At 43.6% G+C, this 27,062-nt stretch overlaps 1 protein-coding gene across 1 annotated transcript in view; it reads right to left on the bottom strand.

The window, feature by feature from the left end:
- The window catches only part of LOC146005802 (piRNA biogenesis protein EXD1-like), a 33,267-nt gene extending 6,418 nt beyond the window's left edge, over nt 1-26,849 (bottom strand). The window contains exon 1 of the mRNA XM_083145228.1: nt 26,089-26,849. Coding sequence (XP_083001354.1) covers nt 26,089-26,849 — 761 coding nt within the window. The remainder of the gene's footprint in view (nt 1-26,088) is intronic.
- Between the last annotated feature and the right edge of the window lie 213 nt (nt 26,850-27,062).

The following is a 27,062-nucleotide window of genomic DNA, read 5'->3' as shown; positions in this document are numbered from 1 at the left end:
GCCTTTCACATGGGATGTGTTTAAGTTAGCAGACTTTGATGTTTGGTCTTATAACTATCTACCTACTCAATATATTGCCTATCTTAAGGCGGTACTTGTTTCCTAGAACGGCGCCCAGATTTTCTATGTACGCAAACGTAGGGAAATCGCATTGCACAGCATCGCATGGAACATTTTAGTGCCGTGCGATGCGATGTGATGCGATTTTTTAATGTAATTTATTCACTGCTCTGTGTGCCCCAGGGGATCGCATTGCATCGCACCTCCCGCAAAATCACATGCGATCGCATGTGATTTTATAGGGTGTGCGATGCCATTACATTAGCTATACAATGATATCATTGTATGACAAACAATGATGTTTTACGCACCCCCCCACTATCCATGCCAACCCGAAGCGTGGTGAGCGCAGCTAGCCCCGCAAGGGGCGGCGGAACGCGTCCTCCGACATTTTCATACCCCCACTATCCACGTCGGCGTGGAGTTGATTTTATACAGTGTGGTGAGCACAGCGTGGCGAGCACAGCGTGGCGAGCGCAGCGAGGGGACACGGATTACTTTACATGTATTCCGCGTGCGCTCGCCGCGCTTTGGGCTCGGTGGCTCACTGCGCTCGCCACACTATATAAAATCAACTCCACGCCGATGTGGATAGTGGGGGTATGAAAAAGTCGGAGGACGCATTCCGCCACCCCTGCGGGGCTCGCTGCGCTCGCCATGCTTCGGGTGGCGTGGATAGTGGGGGGGGGGGGTGCGTAAAACCTCTTTTTATGACATACAATAATATTATTGTATACCTAATATTACATGAAAAAATCGCACAGCACTGAAATGGCCCATGCAATGCCATTACCCTACGCAGAATAGCCCACTAAGCAAATAGCTTAGTGGGTGCCGTTCTAGGAAACAAGTACCCTTAAGGCAATATTAATTACAGTAGCTAGAAAGGCTGCCCGCATACTTACCGAAAGGGTCTGTCGGATGTTGCATTCCAGTGTCAACATTCGGATCCCTTTCAAAGTTCTGGCACCGTTGTTCTGTCGGGATGCAGAGAGCATACCAATAATTAAAGTCAGGGCTTCTTTTAGGAAAAGAGAAAAAGAGTTACCAAATTTGATTTGCAAAAATATTTTATTATTGCTACTGTTATTTTCCAGTAACAATAGAAACAGTGGAAACAAGTAAATTACAAAATTACGGAAATCGAGGCCCGGACCAAGCAGTGCAGCCGCGGCCTCTCCTGCCGGCTCCTGCCGGCTCTGACGCGGCCCCTGCATCTCAGGTGACGCGGCCGGCTCACAGTGGCTGAATAGTGAACGGATGCCCCCGGCAACACCACCGGCCGGGGGGGACACCCTAGGACCACCTCCACTGCCCTTTGGACGCAGTGCCGGGCAAAAGAAGGCGAAAGAAGACCAGCAGACCCGGTGAGAAGGGACCCATCCCCCGCCACCTAGGACAGGAGGCAGATCAGCCAGGAGGACCCCCGGCAATTTCACCGCAGTGGCCGGTAGGATCCCCCCCCCCAACAGGCCGCACCAGCCCCGGGTAAACTCTGTGGCAGCTCCGCGCCCTCCCCCCCCCGCCTCCACTTCCACTGACTCTCCCCCGGCCTCACTGACTTTGCCCCCTCCTCCCCCCACCACCCACGGCTCTCCCCCAGGAAGATTCAAGTTGGCGCCGCAAATGGCTGCCTAGGAACTGTGCAAATGTATCATGTGTTAACTGTACTGTCCCTGCTTAACTGTACTGTCCCTGCTTATATTGCTACCTGCCTGGCTGCTGCAACGACCAGTGGCGCCGCTGATGGCTGCCTAGGCGCTGTGCAGCTTGGCGGGTATGTGTCCCCTGTGTGATAAATGTACTGTCCCTGCTTATATTGCTACCTACCTGGCTGCCGCAACGACCAGTGGCGCCGCCGATGGCTGCCTAGGCGCTGTTCAGCTCGGCGGGTTCATGTCCCCTATGTGATAAATGTACTGTCCTGCTTATATTGCTACCTACCTGGCTGCTGCAACGACCAGGGGCGCCGCTGATGGCTGCCTAGGCGCTGTGCAGCTTGGCAGGCATGTGATCCCCGCAAATGATGTCTTAATGCTCTCAATGTAATGCGTTTAATGTCTCAATGGAATGTGTAAAATGTCTCAATGGTATGCATGTAATGTGTCGTCGTTCCCCCCCCCCCCCCCCCATTTCATCCCTGCTTGATGCTGCACTGTACTCCACAAAAAATTCCTAGTGTGCGCAAGCACACATGGCCAATAAAGTTGATTCTGATTCTGATTCTGATTCTGAAAATAAAGGTGCTATAACACTTCTACTTATTTCCTGGACAACTGAATGGAGCCGAAGTCTTTATAAGCTGTCTTCCCTACAATAGACTTGGCAGGCAGCCAGAAAGACATGATACATACTGAAACACACTTAACGTTCAATGCTGGAGAGACACTGACACATTGGCACCTGTTTTCTTCATCAGTAGCGCAGTAATAAAACGTATTAACACACAACAATTATTTGCATACTATCGAATTGTCATAACAGAGCAGGATTAATTCAAACCTGCACTATTGGATGTTGGTAGTTTCGAATTGTTATGATCTTCCATACAGAATTTGGGTCCGAACCATCATTTCTAACTGCTGAAATAGATCTACTTTGGCGGCCAGCCTGCACCCATTTGTACTCCTCCACACTTGAATTGTGTTGTCACTGACAGTTCCTGGTTCACTGCAACTGTCAAGAATCATTTGATTTGCTCCTGACAGACAGATTAGCATGCAGTGTTTCTCCGATGGATGAAATTGTGTTTTTTCTTACTTGAAAGCACAAGAAAATAAGTAAAATCAGCAAAAACACTGTATACTGTACATGGTTATATAGAAACTTTATTTTTGAAAACAAAACATACCTAATAAAGAAAACTTGTAAATGGCCAGTGTATGACAATTAGTGTTCACTGTGTTTGAGGTCAGTCTGGTCTACATGGGTACAGCGCAATCATTGGTGGAACCCACAGCTTCAAGGCCTACCCTCTCCTTTAGAGGGTCAGGTTTCAGGCTACGTGATGGCACAACCCCATGCCCTCCTCTTGTTGTCTCTAGGATTTAACATAATAAACCCATGTTCTCCCTGTTAATGGAACGGCATTGTAGCTCATACTATCCTCTATCCTTGAATTAAGTCTTCCCACTAGTAGGAGCTTATTGTGTCACAATTTGGGGTCTTTGCCCCTATTATCCTGTCTGGGGCAGTCACACCATAGTTGCCCACTCTTCTCCTGGCCATTCATGGTATTCCATAAGTATGTACATATATTTGCATGGGCACAGCTATGTTGAATCTCTGTCAGGTGAATTCAACCCAGAGCTGCACTCACACGACTTGCTCCATTATTAAATCAACTCCAGTGTCTCAGACGTGGTCACAATGCTTATTATTTATTTATTTATTTGCAGCTTCTTATATATTCCATTGCACTTCACAATTGGAGACAACAGTGATTAAACAAACTGGGTAGATACAAACCGACATGGAGGTAGGAGCAAAAGGTGGGAAAGACCCTAATTTTCAGTTGCAGAAATGTCCAAGCCATTGGCAAAGTGTGGGATTTATATCTGCCGAACAGCACAGCTTGGTTTCCCAGTACGCCTATTGCCCAGCTGCTACATCTCAGCTATTTCTGGTGACTTATAAATCATTGCACATTCAAAATCTAATACATTACAGATATGGTTAAACTTGTGTATGCACTGCCTTGCTGTACTGTAGTTGGTGAGCCATCACTTCAAGTGCAAGGAACAGCAAGGGCAAGATACTGTATGTACAAGGCTCAATAATTGTGCACATGCACATAGTAGGGATCATTTTGCAGCAACTCGCGCAAATGCACTTACATGAAATGTTATATCAAGCCCGGCCTAGTCGAATACATCCCAGTTGCTAAACACGATTTAATACATCTGTGTGTTTGTGTATGGGGTATAAGCCTTTGTAAGCAATCTAAATACACTGAGGATTTTATAGTTTATACTACAAGTTGCAGTTACATTATAGCTCTGTAAACTGAGTTGTTCTATTTTGGAGAACAAAACCAAACAATTTTAAATATGTTTAGACGACAACTCGGGAGTCCCTGTGGAATTATTTCAGCATTAATCAATGATCACTCAGGATTAGTATCACAGTAAAATGTGTTTATTCTTAAATATTTTGTCTTTGTTGTGATGACATATTGGCTCGTGAAAATGCATTTGGACATGGAAAAACAATCCTTAGGTTCCAATAAAAATAGCTAAAAGGCTTTATATGACTTAAAGTACTAACATACAAAAAGAAAGATCAAGAATACTTTTAGAATGAGATAATAAGTTGCAAAGAGAGGATTCAATTTTTAAAGATCCTTTAATGCCAAATGCTTCACTTGATATGGTGGAAATTCCAGTTTTTTTACTTTTTATTATGGTAATTTCCATATACAATAAAAACATAAGATATACACCCAGACCATGTTGTAGGCAGCATTAGAAATGCTTAATGTTCTAAGTATTCATCTCTCTAGTCTTTTGATTCATTTCCCAAAGGTATTATACAAATTTGGGGAGCTCAAGATAGAACCATGTTATACTAGATAACATTACAATATCTGGTCCACGTCTTCAGTAATGTGGTCTCGTCTTCCGGACAGAAACAGGTTCTGCAAGCGTGGATAGCAGGACTTAAAGTGTTCCTGGGGAGGTGGGGGGACTCAGTTGCCCTAGTTCAGAGAAGGGAGACATTTCTTTGGCAGTGCTATATTTATTTACTATTATTTATTTCTTAACAGTTTCTTATATAGCGCACACATATTACACAGCACTTTACAGAGAATATTTGAACATTCACATCAGTCCCTGCCCCAGTGGAGCTTACCATCTATATTCCCTACCACATATAATTTGATTTTGCAAGTGAACCAGAATCAGGCCCTATATTTGACTTGTCTAATTACAGCCAAACACTGAGCTATGTAAGAAGTTGTGAAAGCTGAATTCATTCCTAAAACCGGAAGTATGGAGAAATTGTAAAAAAAAAAAAGAATTAATAAAATAGGCATCATTTCAAATTTTTAACTAATTTCCAGGATGCGCAGTTCACTTCCTCAGGCACGTACTGGCCGCGCACGTCCTGGAAGTGGCCTCCACACTGCGAGCAGATGAAGATTAGATTTTATCCTTCTTTCATTTTTTTTCTACTTTCCATTTCTAATATAAATAATTTGGTCTTGTATGCCTTAATTGTTTATTTAAAAAAAAAGGAAATAAATGACATATATACATATATACGCAAAGATACGCACACACGCATACATCCTGTATTGTGATTTATGAAAAAATAAATATATCTTCATTTGATACTTTATTTGGAAATTCTTTAACCCTTATTGGAAATCTAATTTTATTCCAGGTTATGTATATGAACCTTTCTTAATCAGGGTCAATAATAATCCTTATCACTAATACCCCCTACTGGCTGACATCAGAATTACAACTAAATTTTAATGCACAATCGATTCTAGTAATTGTGTGATACTATCTTTACTCCCACAATCATACCTGTGTAAATCATGATTGCAATATTTTGCTTCTTTTTTACTTTTATATCTAGCATTTAGATGATATACCCACCAAAAGAACAGACCTCAATAAACTATTCTTCATTGCCGCTAACTGTGGACAATGTTGTTAAGGCTGTTTGGTTGTAATAGGTGAGTTTGATTATATAATGATACTCCATACATTTTAAATATTTTTCATCCAATACATACAGGCCCTCATTGTGGTTAGCAGCATTAGTTTGCTGCTTTGCGAGCCTTGTAAAGAAGCCCCTCCCCCCACCCGCTACACACCTATTTTTCCAGCAGCGTTGCAAATGGATGTTTTGCATAAACATCCATTCGCAGCCTTGCGTGGGTGCCCAAAATCATTCGATGGTCGCCGACCATCAAATGATTTCTATAGCACTCGCTAAGCTAAGTCACTCTCTGGTGACTTAGATTAGCGGCGCCCTGCTCTCAGAACAGGGCGGTCAGCATGGGGACCCCCAGCATCCCCCCCGTTCACATGGGGACCCCCAGCATCCCCCCCCCCTCCCGTGAGCTGCTTTCCGAGGGCGCACGCAGTGAAGACCTGCACATGCGCATAATCACTTATGCGCGTGCGCAGATCTTCACCATCGAACTGCCCGTCCCAGTGCACGGATGAGTTCAGTGATCAGAATGAGGGCCACTATGTACCTTTTTGCTTTAAGTTTTGGTACATGCTTAGAAATAAAATAATTAGTGAGGGTATAATTCCTTATTAGTAAATGACTTTCCTGACAGTCAGATATTGCCAGAGCTAAATCCATTTGCTGTTCATTATTGCTTAATGCTAAAAAGAGTATAGTTTTGGTTTCACAGATATGATAGATATGCTAAATATGGCAACTACATGATACAATTAACCCGGCACTCCACATTAGTCACAAAACATGAATCGCAAGGAAAAGTAACATGTGTGGGAAAAGAGTGCCCAACAGTGTCAAATGCAGCAAAGTCAAGGAGAATTAGAAGTAGTTGCCCCAGAGCTGTAGTTTATTATGAGTATATATATATATATATATATATATATATATATATATATATATATAAAATACTAGTAAGCCCACTCGAAGCAAATGCTTCAAAAGCTAGTCTGCTACCTTGTGATTGCCTCTGTGTTTGTGCATGTGTGAGAGAGAAAGAGATGTAGTTTCACTCGCTGCCAACAGATGGCAGTGTTTCAGAGACAAACGGACACTAGACATATATATATATATATAGATGATACAATAACATACAGTATAACACCTAAAGTGCTCAAACAAGAAATATAGACAGAGTTGAATGCCTTTAAAGAAAAAGATGATTGAATTGCCCGAAACATAATAGCTAACTACACATTGCTCCTGGGGAATTGAGCCAAGCAAGCCAGACAGTACTACAAAGGACAGTCTTCTGTAAGGGACTGAGGCAATTATGCATTTTTTTTTCTTTGGGGGGCCAATGTGTTTTATTTTCTGTGGAGGCCAATGTGTTATTTAGTTTCTGTGAGGGCCAAAGTGTTTTATTTTTCTCCTGTGGGGGACAGTGTATTTTATTTTTTTCCTATGGGGCCAATGTGTTTTTTGGTACTTATGTAATATCTGGACTCCCGTGTTTCTTATGAGACCGCGTCCGCTCGCCACGCTTCGGGCACGGTGGCTCGCTGAGCTCGCCACACTATATAAAATCAACTCCATGCGTAGTTGGATAGTAGGGGTATGAAAAAATGGGGTGCATTTAACATGGGAGCCCAGATAATACATAAGTACCGTGCACTGTATTAGGAATGTGTCGGCCAGTCACAGGGGGTTGGTTAAATTGGTTAATCAGAGGCAGATGTAACATACAGTAGTAAGGGAGTGTTGCGGAACATAGTTGTGTATTAATGGTGAATTGGAGGACATACGAAAATGGTTGATCTGCACCTAGCATAGGGTGGCTAAAAGTTGGTGCGACTTTTGTTGGTGTCTACGGATGCAAAAGGCATGGTGCAGCATCTGTACACACTGAAAGTGTGCAGATGTACAACGGGGAAGGCATTGTTTAGAAATTAGCTTTAAGTATCAGATTCAACTGCAGCAAAAAAATACTAGAAGGGTAGCAACTGTGTCCAACTCAGAATCAGGCTCAATGAGGAGGGATCCAGCCAGCCCGCCACAATTATGACTGCTTCAATAAATTTTGCAGGCTGGTTTTCCATCACAAACCACCCCTGCAGAGGGAAATGGCAAATACCTTAGTTAAATATGACCCATATTTGGGTATTTCACCCCACACTCTTTTACCTTTACTTCTTGCAGTAGTTATAATAATTGAAAGAGGTTATAGAAGCTTCACAGAATCTCCTTAAGCCTTCCATCTTCTGTTAATTGTTAGAAGCGTGGGTGGAGATTAAAGATTGGTTTTACGTTTCTTTGGTAGTGTTAAAGGCTGTAAAATTGAAATTTTACATGCATGCTGTAAATTTTCTTTCAGTTCTAATCTTTCATCTGTTTTTATAGGAGTACAGTGTAGAGCAAAAATACAAAAAACATATATATATATATATATATATATATATATATATATATATAGTATAATACAATAACATACAGTATAACACCTAACGTGCTCAAACAGGAAATACGTAGACAGTTGAACACTCCAAAAGTGAATAGACACTGTGCGCAAGCACAGCTGCTGGGCATGCCCCCACAGCGTTGGAAATGGGGCGTGGCCTCGCAGCAGTGCCACGAGTACAGGTCACGCTCCTTTTCTGCTAAGCCACGCCCCCAAATTAAGGGTTAACCAATTATTCTTCAAATATGAAGGTGTAAACTAAAGAAAGAAATCCTGAAAATGGGTGCAAAACTTACACATAAAGTCCAGTAAATTGTTGCATAGAAGCACATTCATTTAGGGCCAGATGTATCAAGCTTCACAAAGTGATAAAATGGAGAGTGATAAACAGCCAGCCAATCATCTCCTACCTGATATGTTACAGTCTGTGTTTGAAAAATGTCAGGTAGGAGCTGATTGGCTGGTTGTTTATCACTCTCCATTTTATCACTTTGTGAAGCTTGATACATCTGGCCCATATGTGAGTAAGTTTGTAGAATTTATAATACATTATATTAAGGGTAAAAACTGTGTCCAACTACAACTTTCCACAGTAAAAAGGATCGGTAACTAGGATATCACTAATCATTCAGACAAAAAGGCTTAGTGTTGGCAGGAATCATACAGCTCCTACTGTTAGGTTCCAATATGAAATCTTCTGATGAAATGTCTAATGGATTAAACAAGTTCTGTGCCAACGGAGTCCTTACTTCCAGGTGTCATTGTGCTGCTGAGAAACAGCACAACTTCATCATTGCATAACAGCAGCATATAAAATAACAAGATGGCTCCCTAGTTAGGCTGATGAAGAGCAGTCAGTCAGCAGCTTCTTATGTGAATAATATTTTACTGCTACTAAATACTGTACAATATATGCTTGTTCCTTCAGTACCAAACATACCATCATATCAGGAGTTAAATTGGGCCAGAAAGGGACGGAACTGAGCACTGGCAGTTGTAATTGGCGGCAGATACGATTCCTACTCGGTAAGCTCACCATGCCCGGCAACAATCAGAAACCACACAAGCAGCGGCAGCCTGATTAAGTGCAGGCTCAAGCTGAATTCAGCACTGCAGCCAGGCTTCCACTACTTTGCCGCCTGTCCACAACATTGTGTCAGTCTCTCAGACTGGCAGTCACACTGGCTGTCTCTTATCATCTGTACTCTCATCGGCCACATGCTGGCAATGAAAGAAGTAACTGCCTGCCTCTGCCAGCTCACCCACCTTGCATGCTGCGTGGCCCCGGGCATAGGCGCCAATTCCGTGGGTGCTCCGGGGCCTGAGCACCCACGGAAAATCTTAAGCACCCACCAGGCCCACCGCCCCGTCGAGTCAGCTGGTGGCTGGCCGCACAGCCAGCCCACCCATATTGATGCTCTGGCTGGCTCGCGATGTGACACGCTAGGGTCACACCGTGCTCCCCTCCTCCGTCTCCCCCGCCCTGCGCTGTACTCCTCCTGAGTCAATACAGCGCAGGACGGGGGAGAGGGAGGGGGTAGCACAGTGTGATGCCAGCGCGTCACATCGCGAGCCGGCCAGAGCATTAATATGTGTGGGCTGGCTGTGTGGCCAGCCACGAGCTGACTGGATGGGCAATGGCTGCAAGTGTGGGGGACAAATGCATTTTAAGGGCCCGTCTATTTTAATGCTGTTTATTTTATTTTTTCAACTGTCTTGATCAGTGGCGTAACTAGAAATTTTGCTCCCCCCCCTGCGAAAAAAATTCTGGCGCCCCCCCCCCCCCCCTCCTTCCTTACATTTTTTGATAAAAGAAACAGGGCAGTTTCTCAGCAATTCGGCTCTCAATAAAAATACTCCCCCCCCCCCCCCCAAAAAACCACAAAGAATTTATGAAGAACCTATAGCGTGCCCATTCCAAAAAGGGTGTGTGGCACACACTGTAATGTCTATTACATATTATACCACACACCATAATGACCCTTAGACATCGCTATCCATGCCCAGTGTGTATGGACCTTTAGGGTGAATGCCAATTCACAAAGAAGATACCCCCTTCAGAGCTGAATTAAGGTCCTGGAGGGCCCTTAAAACTTAAAACAGGGGGGCCCTGAGGTCTGTATTTATATATTATATATTTGTGTGTGTATACACATATTTAATTGTCGAGAGATCCTGCGTTACCCAGAAATGTTTCTAATACATACAGGATATACACGCACACATACCATACAGACAAACAGAACTTACATGCACATTCCATACATACATACATACATACACACAGGACATGCATGCACACATTCAGTAATCACACACATACCGTACAGACACACAGGACATACACGCACACATACCATACAGACAAACAAACAGGACTTACATGCACATAACATACATACATACATACATACACACAGGACATGCATGCACACATACAGTAATCGCATACACACCGTACAGACACACAGGACATACACGCACACATACCATACACGCAAACATACCATACAGACACACAGGACATACACGCACACATACCATACAGACACACAGGACATACACGCACACATATCATACAGACACACAGGACATACACGCGCACATACCGTACAGACACACAGGACATACATGCACACATACCATACAGACACACAGGACATACACGCGCACATACCATACACACACACACACACAGGACATACAAGCACACAGGACATACACGCACACATACCATAGACACAAAGGACATACACACATGGCATACAGGCACAGATACCATACATACACACACAAAGCATATTTATAAACATACACAAGCTATAGACACACATAGCATACAGAAACGACATACACACATACACATATAGCATTTACAAAGTATACATACATTATACATAAATACATACATACATACACACATACATAGAATACATACACACAGCATACTTACAAACCCCAATACTAAAACAAATAACCCCCACATGCAATGGAGGGCACCCAGTTTCCACATACCCAGCCCTCCCCCTTCCTACTGCAGCTACCAGTACATCATAGTGCTCACTGGGCCACCAGTATACATTAATGGTGCCCACACTCTTCACCCCCTTCCCATGCCCCTGCGGCTGGCACCCACAACAAGGGACACAGACCTGGAGAGTCAGCCTGTCAGTTGTCCATGCCAGGTGTCTCAGGCATCTGAGACTCCGTGTCTCAGGCAGCCCCATGCCATGTAGTGTAGAGAGAAGAGCTTCCTGAGTGCAGAGGAGCTCTGCGCTGCAGCGCCACCTACAGGCAGCTCAGCACTACATCCTCAGCTTCCTCCCAGCAGCTTGCACAGGAGTCGGACAGCCTTCGGCTCTGAAGAGAGCCGTGACCCTGCTGCGCCCCAGTGGTGCCGGCTCCCCCCCGCGACCGCTGGGGCTGCCTATGCTTAGTTACGCCACTGGTCTTGATGAGAACAACTTTGTATAGCAGATCAGCAGTGAGCAGGGGCTGTGCACACTTGCCATGGTTTGTGTAGCATTAAAGCCTGCTTTTAGGAGAGGGCAACGGGTTTGGGTGGCACAGAATGTCAGTAGCGCTGGACACAGCCCTGTGACTTGTGTTCATGCCTCCTCATGTATGTGCTGTTTTCCCAATTCCCAGCCTGGAGGGGTTGGAAGGTATTTTTTTAGCACCAGAGATTTCTAAGTGGCCAAATGTTAGTTACCTGAATGCATCTACAAAGAATTTCATAAAATTAGGTCATAGGGAAGTTCGCACTAAGCTTCAAAATTAATATTGAATATTGAAGGACCCGGTGTTAATAATAAATTGGTATTATTTTGTGGCCATGCCCCTTCCCCGTGAAGCCACTCCCCTATATTTTTGGCTTGAGCACCCACCAGCAAAAACATAAATCGGCACCTATGGCCCCGGGTAGAGTAGGAGGAGGCTTAGAGTGTCATGCCCCCGCATATCAATGATGTGGTGGGCAGGCAGAGCTCAGGGGGTAATTATTGATTTGACCCATCCCTCGTCTTCCAGTTAATCTGCTGGTGGTGGTCGGAAAGATGATGTCATGGTGAGTTTGCATCTCCTGATAATTCTATTAAATGCTTTTGACAGGACCTCTCAAAAACATTTAATAGAACTATCACACATAAAACAATATTACACTATTGTTTCTTTTACTTTCTTTTATTTCTGGGTATAACATCCTTAAGAACATAAGAGATTATCATCAGCGCCAGGGACGGCTTCAGTGTATTTTCTTGGAGGGCATAGTGAGACACAGGTAGCTAGGGATGACGTAGAGAGGCGCAGAGTGCAATGGATGGCATAGGAGAGTGCAGTGAAATGCAGGGCACTATGGAGGGCACAGTGAGACACAGAGCACAGGGAGAGAGACAGTGACAGCAGGGACATAGAGATAGGGAGATTGACAGCAGGGACAGGAAGAGTGAAAGCGCCTCCTGCTGCACAGCTCTTCCTCTGGCCACTTTAGTGGTCACTTGTGAGGTTGGAATTACTCTATTTTCTAAGTGTCCAATTTACACAGAGGGCGAGATTTAATAGAAACATAGAAACATAGAATTTGACGGCAGATAAGAACCACTTGGCCCATCTAGTCTGCCCCTTTTTTTAAAAATGTTACCTCAAACCATATTTGATCCTTATTTTTTTGTAAGGATATCAATATGCTTATCCCAAGCATGTTTAAATTGTACTACTGTATTTGCGTCTACCACCTCTGTTGGGAGGCTATTCCACTTATCTACTACTCTTTCTGTGAAAAAATTATTCCTCACATTTCCCCTGAATCATCCTCCCTCTAGTTTCAGTGCATGTCCTAGTGTTCTGTTGCTCCTCTTCCTGTGAAGAATGTCTCCCACCTGTACCTTGTTAAAGCCCTTGATATATTTGAAAGTTTCTATCATGTCCCCCCTTTCCCTTCTCTGCTCTAAAGTATACATATTAAGATCTTTTAGTCTTTCCTGGTACGTTTTGTGATGTAGGCCATGCACCATTTTAGTTGCTCTTCTTTGTACAGTCTCTAATGTATTTATATCCTTCTGGAGATATGGCCTCCAGAACTGAACACAATACTCTAGGTGAGGTCATACCAATGACCTATACAGTGGCATTATTACTTCTTTCTTTCTACTGCTGATACCTCTCCCTATGCAACCAAGCATCTGACTTGCCTTCTTCATTGCTTTGTTACATTGCCTACCTGCTTTTAAGTCCCCTGAAATAGTGACACCTAGATCCCTCTCTTCCTCAGTAGTTTCCATTATAGTGCCATTTATACTATATTGAGTCTTTGGATTTCTGAGACCCAAGTGCATGATTTTGAATTTTTTGGCATTAAACTGTAGTTGCCATTCTCTTGACCATTTCTCTAATCTGCCTAGATCCTCAATCATTTGTTTTACCCCTCCTGGTGTGTCTACCCTGTTGTCATCTGCAAAAAGGCACATTTTACCCTCAATTCCATTTGCAATTAATAGAATGCATTAATAGAATGCGATTTTAGTAAGGTCCAAAATCGCACCTTTTTGCATTTTTTCCAAAATGCATCTTTCTTGGAAGAATTTGACTGTTTAATGAAATGCTAATTTGCAGCAAAAAAATGCAATATGGCATGATTTTTAGTCAGGAAAATGTGTGATTTTTAGTCATGGAAATGTGCGAATTTGTGGACATGTGCGATTTTGGAGACATGGTAATGTGGGTTTTTGTGTAAAAAAAACGGGGAAAAACAGAGTGGGGTCTCCCCTCCTGAGCATAACTAGCCCCGGGCTCAAAGAGCCGGTACTGGTTTAAAAAAAATTATGGGGCAAACCCAGATTTTTTAAAACCAGCACCAGGCTCAAGGGCCAATCCTAGTTTCCAAAATATGAGGGACAAAACGAGTAGGGCTACTTCCAAGATTATTGTACTAATGAGGCTCCCTGGACAAGGGCCAATAAATTTCCCAGAATGTGATCTTCCTATCATAGAGCACATGGTGACCTGCTGCTCTGTTGCTAAATAATAGGTATGTGATTGGGTGAGCACCAGGAGTATCCAATTAAAGGGCCCTGTACACTACAACAATTTTGCATAATTTCATTCGATTATGACCTCTTGGTCCGATATATTGTTTGTAAAGTGTCAAATTGTATGTGTTTTCCATCTGATCCGATGCGTAGTCCCCTGATTGTTGGATAGGAACCCCTAGGTCGCTTGTACTGTAACAATGATTTATCGGAATCGGATGGAAAAGGAGTGCTTTTTTGTTCTGGAGATATATCGTATATCGCATATCGTATTGCCCTAAGTTTGATGGATGTTTCCAGTCCCTCTAGCCCTGTAAAAATACTGTTTTGCATATTTTACCTCTTTTAAATGTTTTTATATTCGATGTACCTTGCTTATCTTACCTCCTTTGTCCTTTTCTTTGTTATTACTCTAAATCATCAATACCTTTATATGCCCTGCTCCCTCAATCCCCATTCCCCTTCCCCTTTGTTATCCCATTTTTTGTCTACCCCCTGTTATTACTATGAAAATTTGAAATAAAGGTTTTATGTTGAAAAAATAATTTTTTCCTTTAATGGACCCAGAAATTTAGCAGGTCACACAAAGCTATTCATTATTTTACACAAACATATTAAAATTCTGATGATTATATATATATATATATATATATAATACCTTGTATAATTATGATGTCAATATATCATTTTGTATTACTATATAGAGGCAAAGAAGTGTGCTGGAGTACAGTATTTTGTGCCTTTTAGGACAAAGTATACAGAAGCATTATGCAACCCTGTTGCTTTCTACAATGTCTATAGATGGCTAAATGCCAAGGTCATTGGTGCTTCTGAAAACGGTTTTAGCTAAATCGTGTATCTCTCTGACAAGCTGGATGAAAGAGGTAATCTAAATCACTATAACCATGTACCAGCATGATATTGACATTAATTAAAGCATTTCAAAATCTCAAAGGTGATTATTTGATTGGGAGATGAACGAGCTATAATGACCATCATCCTAGGAGGTCTTCTTTCATTAGCCAGTATACGTCTTTTACTCTATGGTTCCTCTTAAGTATTTTTTTCCACAATTAAACGTGCTATGAAGTTTTGTTCTAATTAATCTTTCCAATGATTTTACTTTTGCTTCACTGCAGTGATTGCATTATTACTGGGTATGGGTCATAGGGTCCACAGTCAATAGGTCGACCACTATTTATTGACAGGGAAACGTTCGACATGCATTAGGTCGGCGTGGTCAAAAGGTAGACACAAGCAATATGTTAACATGGAAAAGATTGACATGGAAAATGTCACCATGTGGTTTTCATTTTTTTGTGTCTACGTCGACATAAGTTGACATGGACATCGTCTAAGTGTACCGCATCCCCTCTCATGACTCACTTCATTCACCATGCTTTGGGAACGGAGGCTCGGTACGCTCGGTACACTATTATATTCTCTCTCTCTATCCATGTGGATAGTTATTTATGAAAATCTGCCTACAGATGGAGCGCCTCTCACTCAGCTCCATGGCGCACCAGAACGCCTCCGCTGGCGAGCCGGCACTCCATCTGACTGGGACGTGGGAGCATCCCACACGCACGCGCATCCCAGTTACCTGGCGGGCTGGGACGCAAACCCTGCCCGTCTCCACGGCAGGGACCCGGGGGGAGCTCCGGTTGAAGATGATGCGCGTGTGTCTTGTGCGCGCGCATCCCCTTCCGGCGGCTGGCAGGGGCTGGGGGATGGCGAATCCACCGCCAGCCCTGCCTGAACGAGACTCGCTCCATCTGTATTTTAAAAAAACAAAACATTAGAAACCAACCTTTTCCATGTTGACCTATTGCTTGTATCGCCTTTTTGACCATGTCGACTTAATGCATGTTGACCTGTTTAACATGTCCACCTTATGACTGTTGATCAATCATGGTCAACCTACTGACTGTCCACCTATTGGCTCATCCCTTATTACTTTATCTTTCTCTAAAACTAAATTTAGAATTCCTGCCCAATTCTATTGGAAATACTGAATACTAAATTACAAGCATAAGTTATTTCACTCCTGTATCTGCTGATCACCTTCTCCAGGTTAAACACATGATGCAGTGGTGCTAGGGTGGTAGAACTCACCTCCCTATACACACCACTAGCACCTCCCACCTGGCACATGCACACCCCTAGCACTTCCTACCTGGCACATTCACATCCATAGCCCTATACTATTCATTATTTTTGCATTTGATGTTGGACTTGAAAGTATAACCACACAGTATTTGACGATCAGCTGTTCAAGATATAATATAGAAAATAATCATGTTGGAATTCCACTAAATTTGACTTTACAAACACACCCATTGCAGTGCTATTAGTATGTTTTTCTTATCTGTACATATGATTCAATCAATTGAGAAACAGAGGTAAAACACCCTATACGTTACCTTGTCATTTGTTTTTTGATTGCTATGTACGGCGCTGCGGACACTTTTGTGGCGCCTTATAAATAAACGAACTACTACTACTACCACTACTAAAACATTGCTATACATCAGACTCTGCCATATGTCTATACCTGACCCCAATTCAATATATACCAGATATTATGCCACACGTTAGGCCCCATATTCATATTATGCCACACCATAGGAGCCAAATTAATGTTACGCTACACCACAAACAAAACATATGCCACACTGTAATGCCACATGTTACTTTTTATATTAATTTTATGCCAGAGCCCATATTCATGTTATACCACACTATAGAGCCCAAATTCAAGTAGTTATGCCACATGGTGGGATCCATATTCATATTATACTGTACCACACGGTAGGTCCCATATTCATATTATACAATATCCATCTTGAAAACGTATCCAGATTACCATAGAGACGAAACGCGTCAACGTCACTTCCGCATCACGCCCGCAGTAGCTGTGTCTCCACGTCCCAGTCTCTCAGCTGGTCTGCCGCATTCCTCGTCACACGAGCCACTTCTACAAGGCAGCAGCCACAGAACTCCAACCAGCGATCGAGCAGTATCTCCCACCGTCCTTCACTTTCTTGGGCTAATTATCCAGTAGCCTAAACTATATACAAGGCTTCACATCTACTGGCCTCTCATAGGGTTGAACCACAAATCGGACGTGCTCTCCTCCCTCCTATACAAAGTACCATATACCAAGGAGTGTGAAATACAAAACTAACAAACTTGTGCCGTTATCTGTGCTACAGTGCCTAACAACTGCTTCATGCGTGTTAGTTATACAAGCTAACTGGCTCTGTGTACTAACCACAGTGTTTTTTAAATCTGCTTGAATGTAACAACTTGCTGCTATTCTTAATGAATGACTACAACTAATCCCAATTAACCCCATCCCATTAACCCATACATACGGAGACCTCACTGCAAACATGATTTTTTTATTGCAAATATATATATATATATCCACACTATATTTTATTTTTCATATTTTTTTGTGTATTCATTTATGTGCAAATTATGTTGTTGAAAGATTAACCATGTATCAATTATTTTTTATATAAAAAGTTTATACAATTAAGGTGCGTCCAGTGCTCATTCTATAAAGTAGTATTTCTTTTGATTTATTAATCCACTTAGCAGCGCATGGTGTTTTAAAAAAACTCTTAGAATACAATATGGTAGGTCACATATTCATATTATACCACACGGTAGGTCCAATATTCATATTATGACACAAGATAGGTCCCATATTCATATACAACACAGTAGATCCCATATTCATATTATGCAACACGGCAGGGTCCATATTCATATTAAACAATACAGTACAGTATGTCCCATATTCATATTTTACCACACACTAGGTCCCATATTCATATTATACAATACAGTAGAACCCATATTCATATTATGCCACACGGTAGATCCTATATTCATGTTATACCACAGGGTAGGGCCCATATCCATATTATACAACACTGTAGGGCCCATATTCATATTATGCTACATGATAGGGCCCATATTAATATTATACCATATCTTTGCCTGAGCCCATCTCCAAGCCACAGCAAAAGATGAGCTGTTGAATCAGCCAGGCATGGCAAGGGATAATCTGTACCGCAGCTCTCTGCCCTTCATCACTATGCCACTACTGCTGAATCTTTATTTGTCAGTGCACAAACAGCAATCCCATCCTACACCTTCCCACACTACATCCTCTTACAGGACACTGATTTCACCAGCCCTGAACCTTCAAGTGCTGTTGCAGTCAGCAGTAATGCTAAAGACATTGGTCCAAGCAGCTAGAGGAATATGGAACAGGAGTCATTGGAGGAGGTGCCCCCTTCAGGCTTAGAGCCCGGTGACAACTGATTCCATTGTCTCAGGCAGGTCAGCCTCTGCAGCTATGCTGAAATCTCTCACTTGAGGGTGGGCATCTTATGTAATGATCAATTTGTACAAGGACCTTCAAATTGCCTTTTTTATTTCCTTCCAGTAATTAAATTGATTATGTGACAAACCTATTTGTAAAGTGTCATGAAAATATTCCTCCACCATTGTTTGGATGGTGACCGTATCAGATGGAATTTCTGCAGAGGTGTCTCAAATTTTAGGCAATACTGTTACACCCAACCATCCTTGAAATGCTGTGCTGACATAACTGCATCACCCCTGGGTCTTTTAGAAAAACCGAGTTTTTTCCTGTCAGTAGTAGTTGCTGGAGAAATTGAAGGAGGAGACGTGATAGTGCCATGTGCAGTGACGTAACTATAGCTCCGCAGCCCCCGCGGTGGCGGGGAGGCGCAGAGCAAGTTTGGGCGCCGGGGGTCTGCGGGGCTATAGTTACCCACTGCGGTACCTGCCTGCCGTGCCGTTACTGCCGTCACAGTCCCGTCTCTCCTAGCGCTGGCTCCTGCTTCTATAATGAAAACAGACACTTAGAAAATGGCTGTCCCCATACTGCAGACAGTTTTCTGTCTGCAGTATGGGTGCAGCAATTTTCTAAGAGTCACGTTTCATTATTAGCAGCAGGAGCCAGTGCTACGGGACCGTGACGGCACGGCAGACAGGTACCGCAGACAGCAGCGGGTGGGCAGGTATGGGCATGGGGGGGGGCTGCCGAGGGGAGGGGAAGTGGGGGCGAATTTTTTTTTAGCGGCGGGGGGGGGGGGGCGCATAATAAGTAGCTACGCCACTGGCCATGTGTCACTTAAGCTGCCAACATGCTCAAAAGGAGCTCTTTGCATTTCTTCTGGTTCATTTGGGAAGAAAGACACAACATATGACTTACAGTATACCTAAGTTTAAGCACGGTCACCAAGATGAATTGATCAGATTTCAAGATATAGTATTGGCAATCCTTGGATCCTAAAAAAGTAAATAAAGGACTTGATCTACCCGTCTGACACTTAGAGGAATCACTTTGATTCATCTACTTCAATTCCTTTTGCTAATTTTCCAAATTAGGGGAATCAGACTCAAGCAAGCATCCCCTGAAATTCACAGGAACTACGAATGGTTTCATCACCTTGCACAATATGAAAATAATTCTCCACATTGCTGGACTAAGGGCCTGATTCAGTACCACTCGCTAAGCAGCAGCCGGTCGCTGCTTAGTGAGCAGTTTAACACCACCCGTGCCCGGCAGAGCACCGCTCCCCTCCTGCCCCCGAATCGCCTCGGGATCATGTGAGAGGATGTACACGTATACATCCCCTCACATGCAGCTGAAGGGGAAAGAAAGCATCGAATGATTTCTCTCCCCTTCGGAAAAAAATAAGTCTAAACTGACTTTATTTCCATCTGAGTCCTTCGGGGGACGTCGACATGAGTTTTTCACTTTTTTTTGTCCCAAATGTTGACATACTGTAGACATTTTTAAATTGTACCGCATCCCTTGTATGCACACTATTCTATTCTCCCTCCACACCTTATGGTAGGGCATGAAATATTACCTGTGGTCACATGTCGGCTAAAATAAAACTTGAAAAACTCATGTTGACCTTTTAACTGTCGACCTTGCCATTGTCGATCCAATGCTTGTGTCGACCTTTCAACCCTACCGACCTTAGCCATGTCAACCTATTTCAGGTGTCGACCTAAGGCCTGTCAACCTTCAGTGGTCAACCAATGCATGTCACCCATAATAGGGTTGACCAAATGTCCATATCCTCCTTCTGAGATGAAGATCCAGCCCTAGCTGCACAGGAAAACAGTGCAGACACTTACGCCCATATCCAAGGTAGCAGCACCGACCAGAAACCAAACCACACAACTCCTGCAGGCAACTGCAACTGGACCCCTGCTGAGACCACCAACCTGCAGCATAATGTCAGACCCCATCCAGCACAAGGAGAGCCGCTGCTGAGAGGGTGAGTAGCAAACCTGCCGCTTTCAGCAGCGGCAACGAGTGACCGTGATATTCTCATCCCTACATTTACAGAGGGAGCAGAAATTGTGGATGCCTGCTGTTCTGCAAACACAGAATCACTAAGGCCAGGCTCACACGTAGCAGTCTAGGACACCCTCTAGGACTCTCCTCAGGAATTTGTGACATTTCTATTGCCTTAGTGGGGGGGGGGGTGTTATTTTTTTACAATTGTTTTCTAGACTCTGAGTGAAAAGGTCTTAGGTCTTGCATCATGAGAGGCAGAAGATAATGCATCACTGACAGTTGCTGAACCATCACCAATAAAGGCCAAGGCCTGAGTATTTCCTTGCCATTGCGTGTAGTGAATGCCATGTCAGGAATTTCATGATTTTCTGCACCAAATTTTCCCTTTGTTAAAGGTGTTTTGTGGCACTGTATATTGTTTTTTATATTGAAGGATTAGTGTCATCTTCATGCAATGATAGTATTTGGCTTCTGCTCCTCCTCTAATCTAATTATTATCCATTTTTTAACTATCAGCTTAGCTCACACTGCGTGGAGTCATAGGGTTTATATGAAGTGAACAAAAGGGGTACTATCGGATGGGGCCAAATTCGTCCCTGTTGGTGGTGGGTCTGTGCATGTGCAGACCCCAGGAGTGAATGGCTGCGGCAAGGTTCAGGTACTGTAGTAAAGACCTACAGATGGAGCGCTCCCCCACCAGCCTCCTCTGGATAGCCATGGTGACCAATGGTGAGCCAAGGCCTATTTCTCTCAGCTGCAATACAATACATAGAACAATAAAGAAGGGGATTAGCAGAGTAATCATATTACTCACTTAATCCTATTAAAGGGCTTGATAAGGATGGCTCTATCTGTACCATCATCAAAATACTGGGTGGAGTGTCCCTGCTACTTAGAATAGGGGCCAAAAATAGTTTTTACTTAATATGTTATACCAGGCATGTCCAAACTGTGGCCCTCCAGCTGTTGTGAAACTACACATCCCAGCATGCCTTGCCATAGTTTTAGCATTCCCTGGTAGCAAAACTGTGGCAAGGCATGATGGGATTTGTAGTTTAACAACAGCTGGTGGGCCACAGTTTGGACATGACTGTGTTTGAGAATTTGAGAAATTTATATAAACTGGGTTATCCATATAACTATCTAGGACTGATGAGCCACTTTGCATAACCACTTCCCTATTTGTCAACCATTCTTCATTAACTATTTGAGAATCTTAATGAATCTTAATTAAAATCATGTTTACTTTTGTTTATGTTTGTTGCTTCTATTGTGGAGTGAGGAAAAGGCCTCTAAAGATGAGAAAATATAAAGCACATGAGTTTGTTTGTTCAGTGTCTTGAAATGCTTCTTAAACATCTGGCAAATAGCACATCCGCCTTGCCCTTTACTAAGACATACTCCATGACCTTTTGCTTTTGTATTGCTGGAGTCTTAACGCCTTAATATGTGTGTCTCCGTATATACTGTTTTTGGAGAGATATGGGTATTTTAAACTTAAGTGGATGATTAGTACAGAACAAGTTATATCCCATGGTGATTGTCACACTTATTGTTATACGTGCAGGGAATCAAGTTCAGACCAGAACCACAAATTTCTAATTCATTTATTATTTATTAACAGTTTCTTATATAGCGCATACATATTTCGCAGAGCTTTACAGAGTATAGTTGAACATTCACATCAGTCCCTGCCCCAGTGGAGCTTACAATCTTTATTCCCTACCACATGTACGCGCACACACAGACATTCTAGGGTTAATTTTGTTGGAAGCCAATTGACCTACCAGTATGTTTTTGGATTGTAGGAGGAAACCGGAGTACCCGGAGGAAACCCACGCAAACACGGGGTGAATATACAAACTCTGCACAGTTTGGGCCATGATGGGTATTAAACCCTTGACCTCAGCACTGTGAGGCAGTAATGCTAACCATTACACCATCCATGATGCCCTAATTGTGGAAAACAAACCATAGAACACACACAGATAGACTAAGACTATAAAATAAATACAAATAATAATAAGACCATAGATAGTATTGATATATAACCTCAAACCAGTTTACAATATCATTCAAGCAAGTGCAAAAATATTTTTAATGTTATTCGTGCAAATGTACCTCTTTAGGTGCGTACACACGGGGGAGGTATATTGCTCAGTGTCTCCTTTTCATCAGCGACCAGAGATGGTCGCTGATGAAAGGGAACCTCTGCCGGCGGTGCCGCAGAGATAATCAGCTGGTCGCAGGAGCAAGCTCCTGCGGCCTGCGATTAGAACGGGGCTGAAAACGGGAGCACGCACCCGGCGATAAGCCGGGGCACACTCCCATCACTGGCAATATGGTTGCCAGCGACCATATTCCCAGCGATATCAGCCCCTATCGCAGCTGTGTGTACACAGCTTTTGTAGATAATTTGTGTTCAGAATTGACCTCCTTCTGGTCAAAAGAGTTAGATGGATTGGGGTATTCATTGCTGAATGCATGCTTGGCACAGAAAAGTTATTCACTATGTGCCCACTTAAATGATTTGTAAAAAAGGTTTAGGTAATACTAAATATAAAAAAGATGCAATGAACAGTGCATATATAGTATATACAGTATGTCATTAACAAACACAATGATAGTGAAATACATAGATCCACAGCTTTTTAATGAGCCCATGTATTTTTGGCACATAGAAAAAAAAACAGCTAATAGGACAGGGTTGATAAAATAAAACAGCTAATAGGACAGGGTTGATAAAATAAAATTATCTGCTGCACTTGTATTTGGATGCCCCTAAAGCTGGCCACACATCTAAAGATTTTAAAGATCTTTTCAACCAGATAACTAGTTTACTGGTTGAAATCTGATATTGTTTAAGAACAAACTTTGCTCTCCAGTGGACAAAAATGATTGTTTAGACTAATTGGATGAATGAAACGGACATAATCAAACATGTGACTTTCATTTGATGCCATTCTGTACATTACCAGACTCTTAAGAAGTTTTTTTATTATTAATAATAATAATAATAATAATAATAATAATTATTATTATTATTATTATTATTATTAAGTTTCCTTTAAAACTGATCTTATTGAGCAATCAAAAAATGCTATAATTTGACTATGGTTGGTTAACGTGTCTGAAATTAGAACATTACTACTTTTGGCTCAACTTCAATTAGAGATGAGCGCGTCCGTATTTCGGGAATCCGGACACCCCCAAACACCCCCCTATCCGTACGCGTTCACGAGCCTGTTTGGGTTTTCCCGCCCAGACTCAGAGTGCGCCTTTACGGTGCCCACGAGATCCCGCTGTCAGATCTCGCGAGATCTGGACAGAGTCACTACAACATCACTATATGTACATAAGGACGGCCGGGCGGGTGCCATGTTCACTCCAGTCTAGGAGATTGAACAGTGTGCACATTTGGCTGTCTTCCCTGGCGCCCGCCCACGTGCTCACTCTCCCACCACGCTGTGCAACCTGCGTGGTGTAGTAGTTTTACCTACTACACTGCTGATAGTGATAACCTGCGTGGTGTAGTAGTTTTTACTACTACACTGCTGATAATGACAAGTTCAACCTGCGTGGTGTAGTAGTTCTACACTGCTGATAGTCAGGGCTGATGGAAGGCACCAAAGCGCCCCAGGCGGGGGGTGCTCCGGCGCTCCCCCGGGGGGTGTCACTCCGTCACTACACTGGGGGGGTGCCGGGTACTCCAGCGCCACTACACTGGGGGGGTGCCGGGTACTCAGGCACAGCTGCACACTGGAGGGTGCCGGATACTCCGGGACTCACCTGCTCCGGACGAGGGGGTGCCCGGCAATGCGGCATTCAATGGGAGGGGCGAGTGTGATGCGGCTAGGGCCGTGGAGTAACTCTGTAACTCCACGGGGGGAGAGTTGCCACTAACCTCCATCCCTGGGGACCTGCTCCTAACTGCCACCCTGCCTTAATAACAGGGGTGGCCAGCCCGCGGCTCTCCCCCTTGTAAGGTGTGGCTCCTGCTCCCATTGCTGCCCGTCCCCGTTCCCCCCGCTGCCGGTTCCCCGAATCCATATTTCTACTGAGGGGAGGAGAGCGCGCATTGCGCATCTCTCCTACCCCTTACTGTGCATCCTTGTGACTAGGCCATCCACCAATTAGAGCTCGCGGGCCGGCAGCCAATCAGGAGCCGGCCCGCAAGCTTTGATTAGTGGACGGCCCAGTCACAGGGAAGTGAGGGAGAAGGAGACGCGCGGTGTCCTATGCTGTGCTCTCCTCCCCTTGGTGACATGACAGGTCTGCAGGGGGATGCCAGACTGTCCTCTCCCCACCCCAGCAGCAGCAGCAACAATGGTGAGTGCTGCTGCTGTGAATTTTGCACTTTGGGGGCATAGCAGATTGTTGCACTGTGGGGGCATAGCAGTTGGTGGCACTTTGGGGGCATAGCAGTTTGTGGCACTGTGGGGGCATAGCAATTTGTGGCACTGTTGGGGCATAGTAGTTTGTGGCACTGTGGGGGCATAGCAGATTGTTGCACTGTGGGGGCATAGCAGTTTGTTGCACTGTGGGGGCATAGCAGTTTGTTGCACTGTGGGGGCATGTCGGTGCAAATTGCAAAATATCATTTTTATTTTACAATAAAGGGGTTACTGACTTCTTAATAATCCTTTTCAATTTTTCTGTGTCTGCTGCTGTGTGACTGTTATGGTGTGTACACACGTCAGATCTGCCTTAAGATCCTATCCACGATCTGATCAGATAGGATCATGGATAGGATCTTAAGGCACATCCGATTTGCATCCTATCTTGACTATATAGTGCAGATCTGCACTATATAGACAAGGCAGCCAAGACTTTCTGGCTTCCGATACATGAACGCGCATCGGGATCGGATCGGGATCGCAAGTGTTAAAACCCTTGCGATCTGCATCCGATGTTGATCCGATGCCGATCCGATGTTGACTATATCGTCAACATCGGAAAGGAAATCGGACCGTGTGTACACAGCATTAGCTGGAAGAGGGTACTTCAAGTCTCACCTCACCTGTGTACACACCGGTACTGCAAAATAATCAGTGCTGCAAAATAATCAATCTAATTTTTTGGGACAATAAGGGTTACTGACTTAAATAAATTTCTTAAAATCCTTTAAAAATTTTCTGTGTCTGCTGCTGTGTGACTGTTAGCTGGGAGAGGGTACTACAAGTCTCACCTCACCTGTGTGCACACCGGTGCTGCAAAATAATCGGTGCTGCAAAGTAATCTAATTTTTTTGCACAATAAGGGTTGTGTGGCAGACCCTGTCACTGAAATGATTTGTTAAAGTGTGCATGTCCTATTTACGCAACACAAGGTGGGTGGGAGGGCACAAGGACAATTCCATCTTGCACCTATTTTTTCAAACTGCCATCCTGTCTGCCGCTGCAGTGCCACTCCTAGATGAGCCACGTGCTTGTGCCGCACACTTGTATGGCTTAGTATAGTTAGCCGGCTTCCTCGGTGCATGCATTGGCTTGTCTTTTCCACCTGGGTAAGAAACCCTTGGCCATTGACAATGTATTTGCCTAACTTGCTGGGAAACAATTTCTTGTGGAAGCTCCCAGCAGATCTCAGTGTGGCCCAAATCATCCGCTGCTCCTTGGCTATATGTATTTAAATACCCATCACCCAATGATGTAAAATCAGCTAACATGGCATCCAACATTGTTAGGCGCAGAGCCAAGTGGTGTAAGACTTCCAGAGCCAATACTTTCAGCAAATGTGTAGACATTGGACAATCAAGCCATATATTGGGGTTATCCTTCATTAAAGTTTGCTTGTAAATCAGGAATGAAACTTGTGAAGACAGCATGTTGAGATGTCGAGTCAAACATTCCTTAAGCGAACACGTACAATTAGGAAGGAAACCCCTGGTTTCCATAAAGAACAGGTATACATCTCCTACCTGGGTATCAAAGTGGTGGGACAAGACATCCCCCAGCCAGTGACAGTCATGGACCACATTTAGAATGCTTTTATCTTCAAGCACCATTTGTAGCCCATTTCTGAAAACCCCAGGCCCCAAGAAAAGAACATCAAAGAGATAAACACATCTTTTCGTAGCCACCTGCAGCCAGCACAACTTTCCATGGCGACAAAAGTTCAGTCCCACTGCACCTAAGCACAGGACTTTCTGGCTCTGTAGATGTCGAATTGCAGGACCAAGCATAGGCTGAAACTGGTTTATCACAACATAGTCTGCATCTTCATCCTCAACTGCCCATTTAATGGCCTGTAAGATACAGTCATGCATCCCATACGGTGCAGGTAGATCAGGCTCTCTCATTTCCCCGGCAGGTTTCCCAGCATCTTCAACGCTCTCTTGTGATAAGGTTTTATCTCTTTCATTTGCTGTATTTTCTGGCTCTTGACTTTTCTTTAAGTGATTTTACGGCTCGCATCAGGCCCTGAAAGTATCCATTGGTGGTTGTAAATGTGATATTCTTCCTAATGACCTTCGTTAGGAAGCTGGTATCAGTTACTTCGTCCATGCTAAACA

Source organism: Crinia signifera, chromosome 5 (genome assembly GCF_055691185.1).
Source record: "Crinia signifera chromosome 5, ASM5569118v1, whole genome shotgun sequence".
Lineage (NCBI taxonomy): Eukaryota > Metazoa > Chordata > Amphibia > Anura > Myobatrachidae > Crinia > Crinia signifera.
This window is presented reverse-complemented; position numbering and strand designations above follow the sequence as displayed.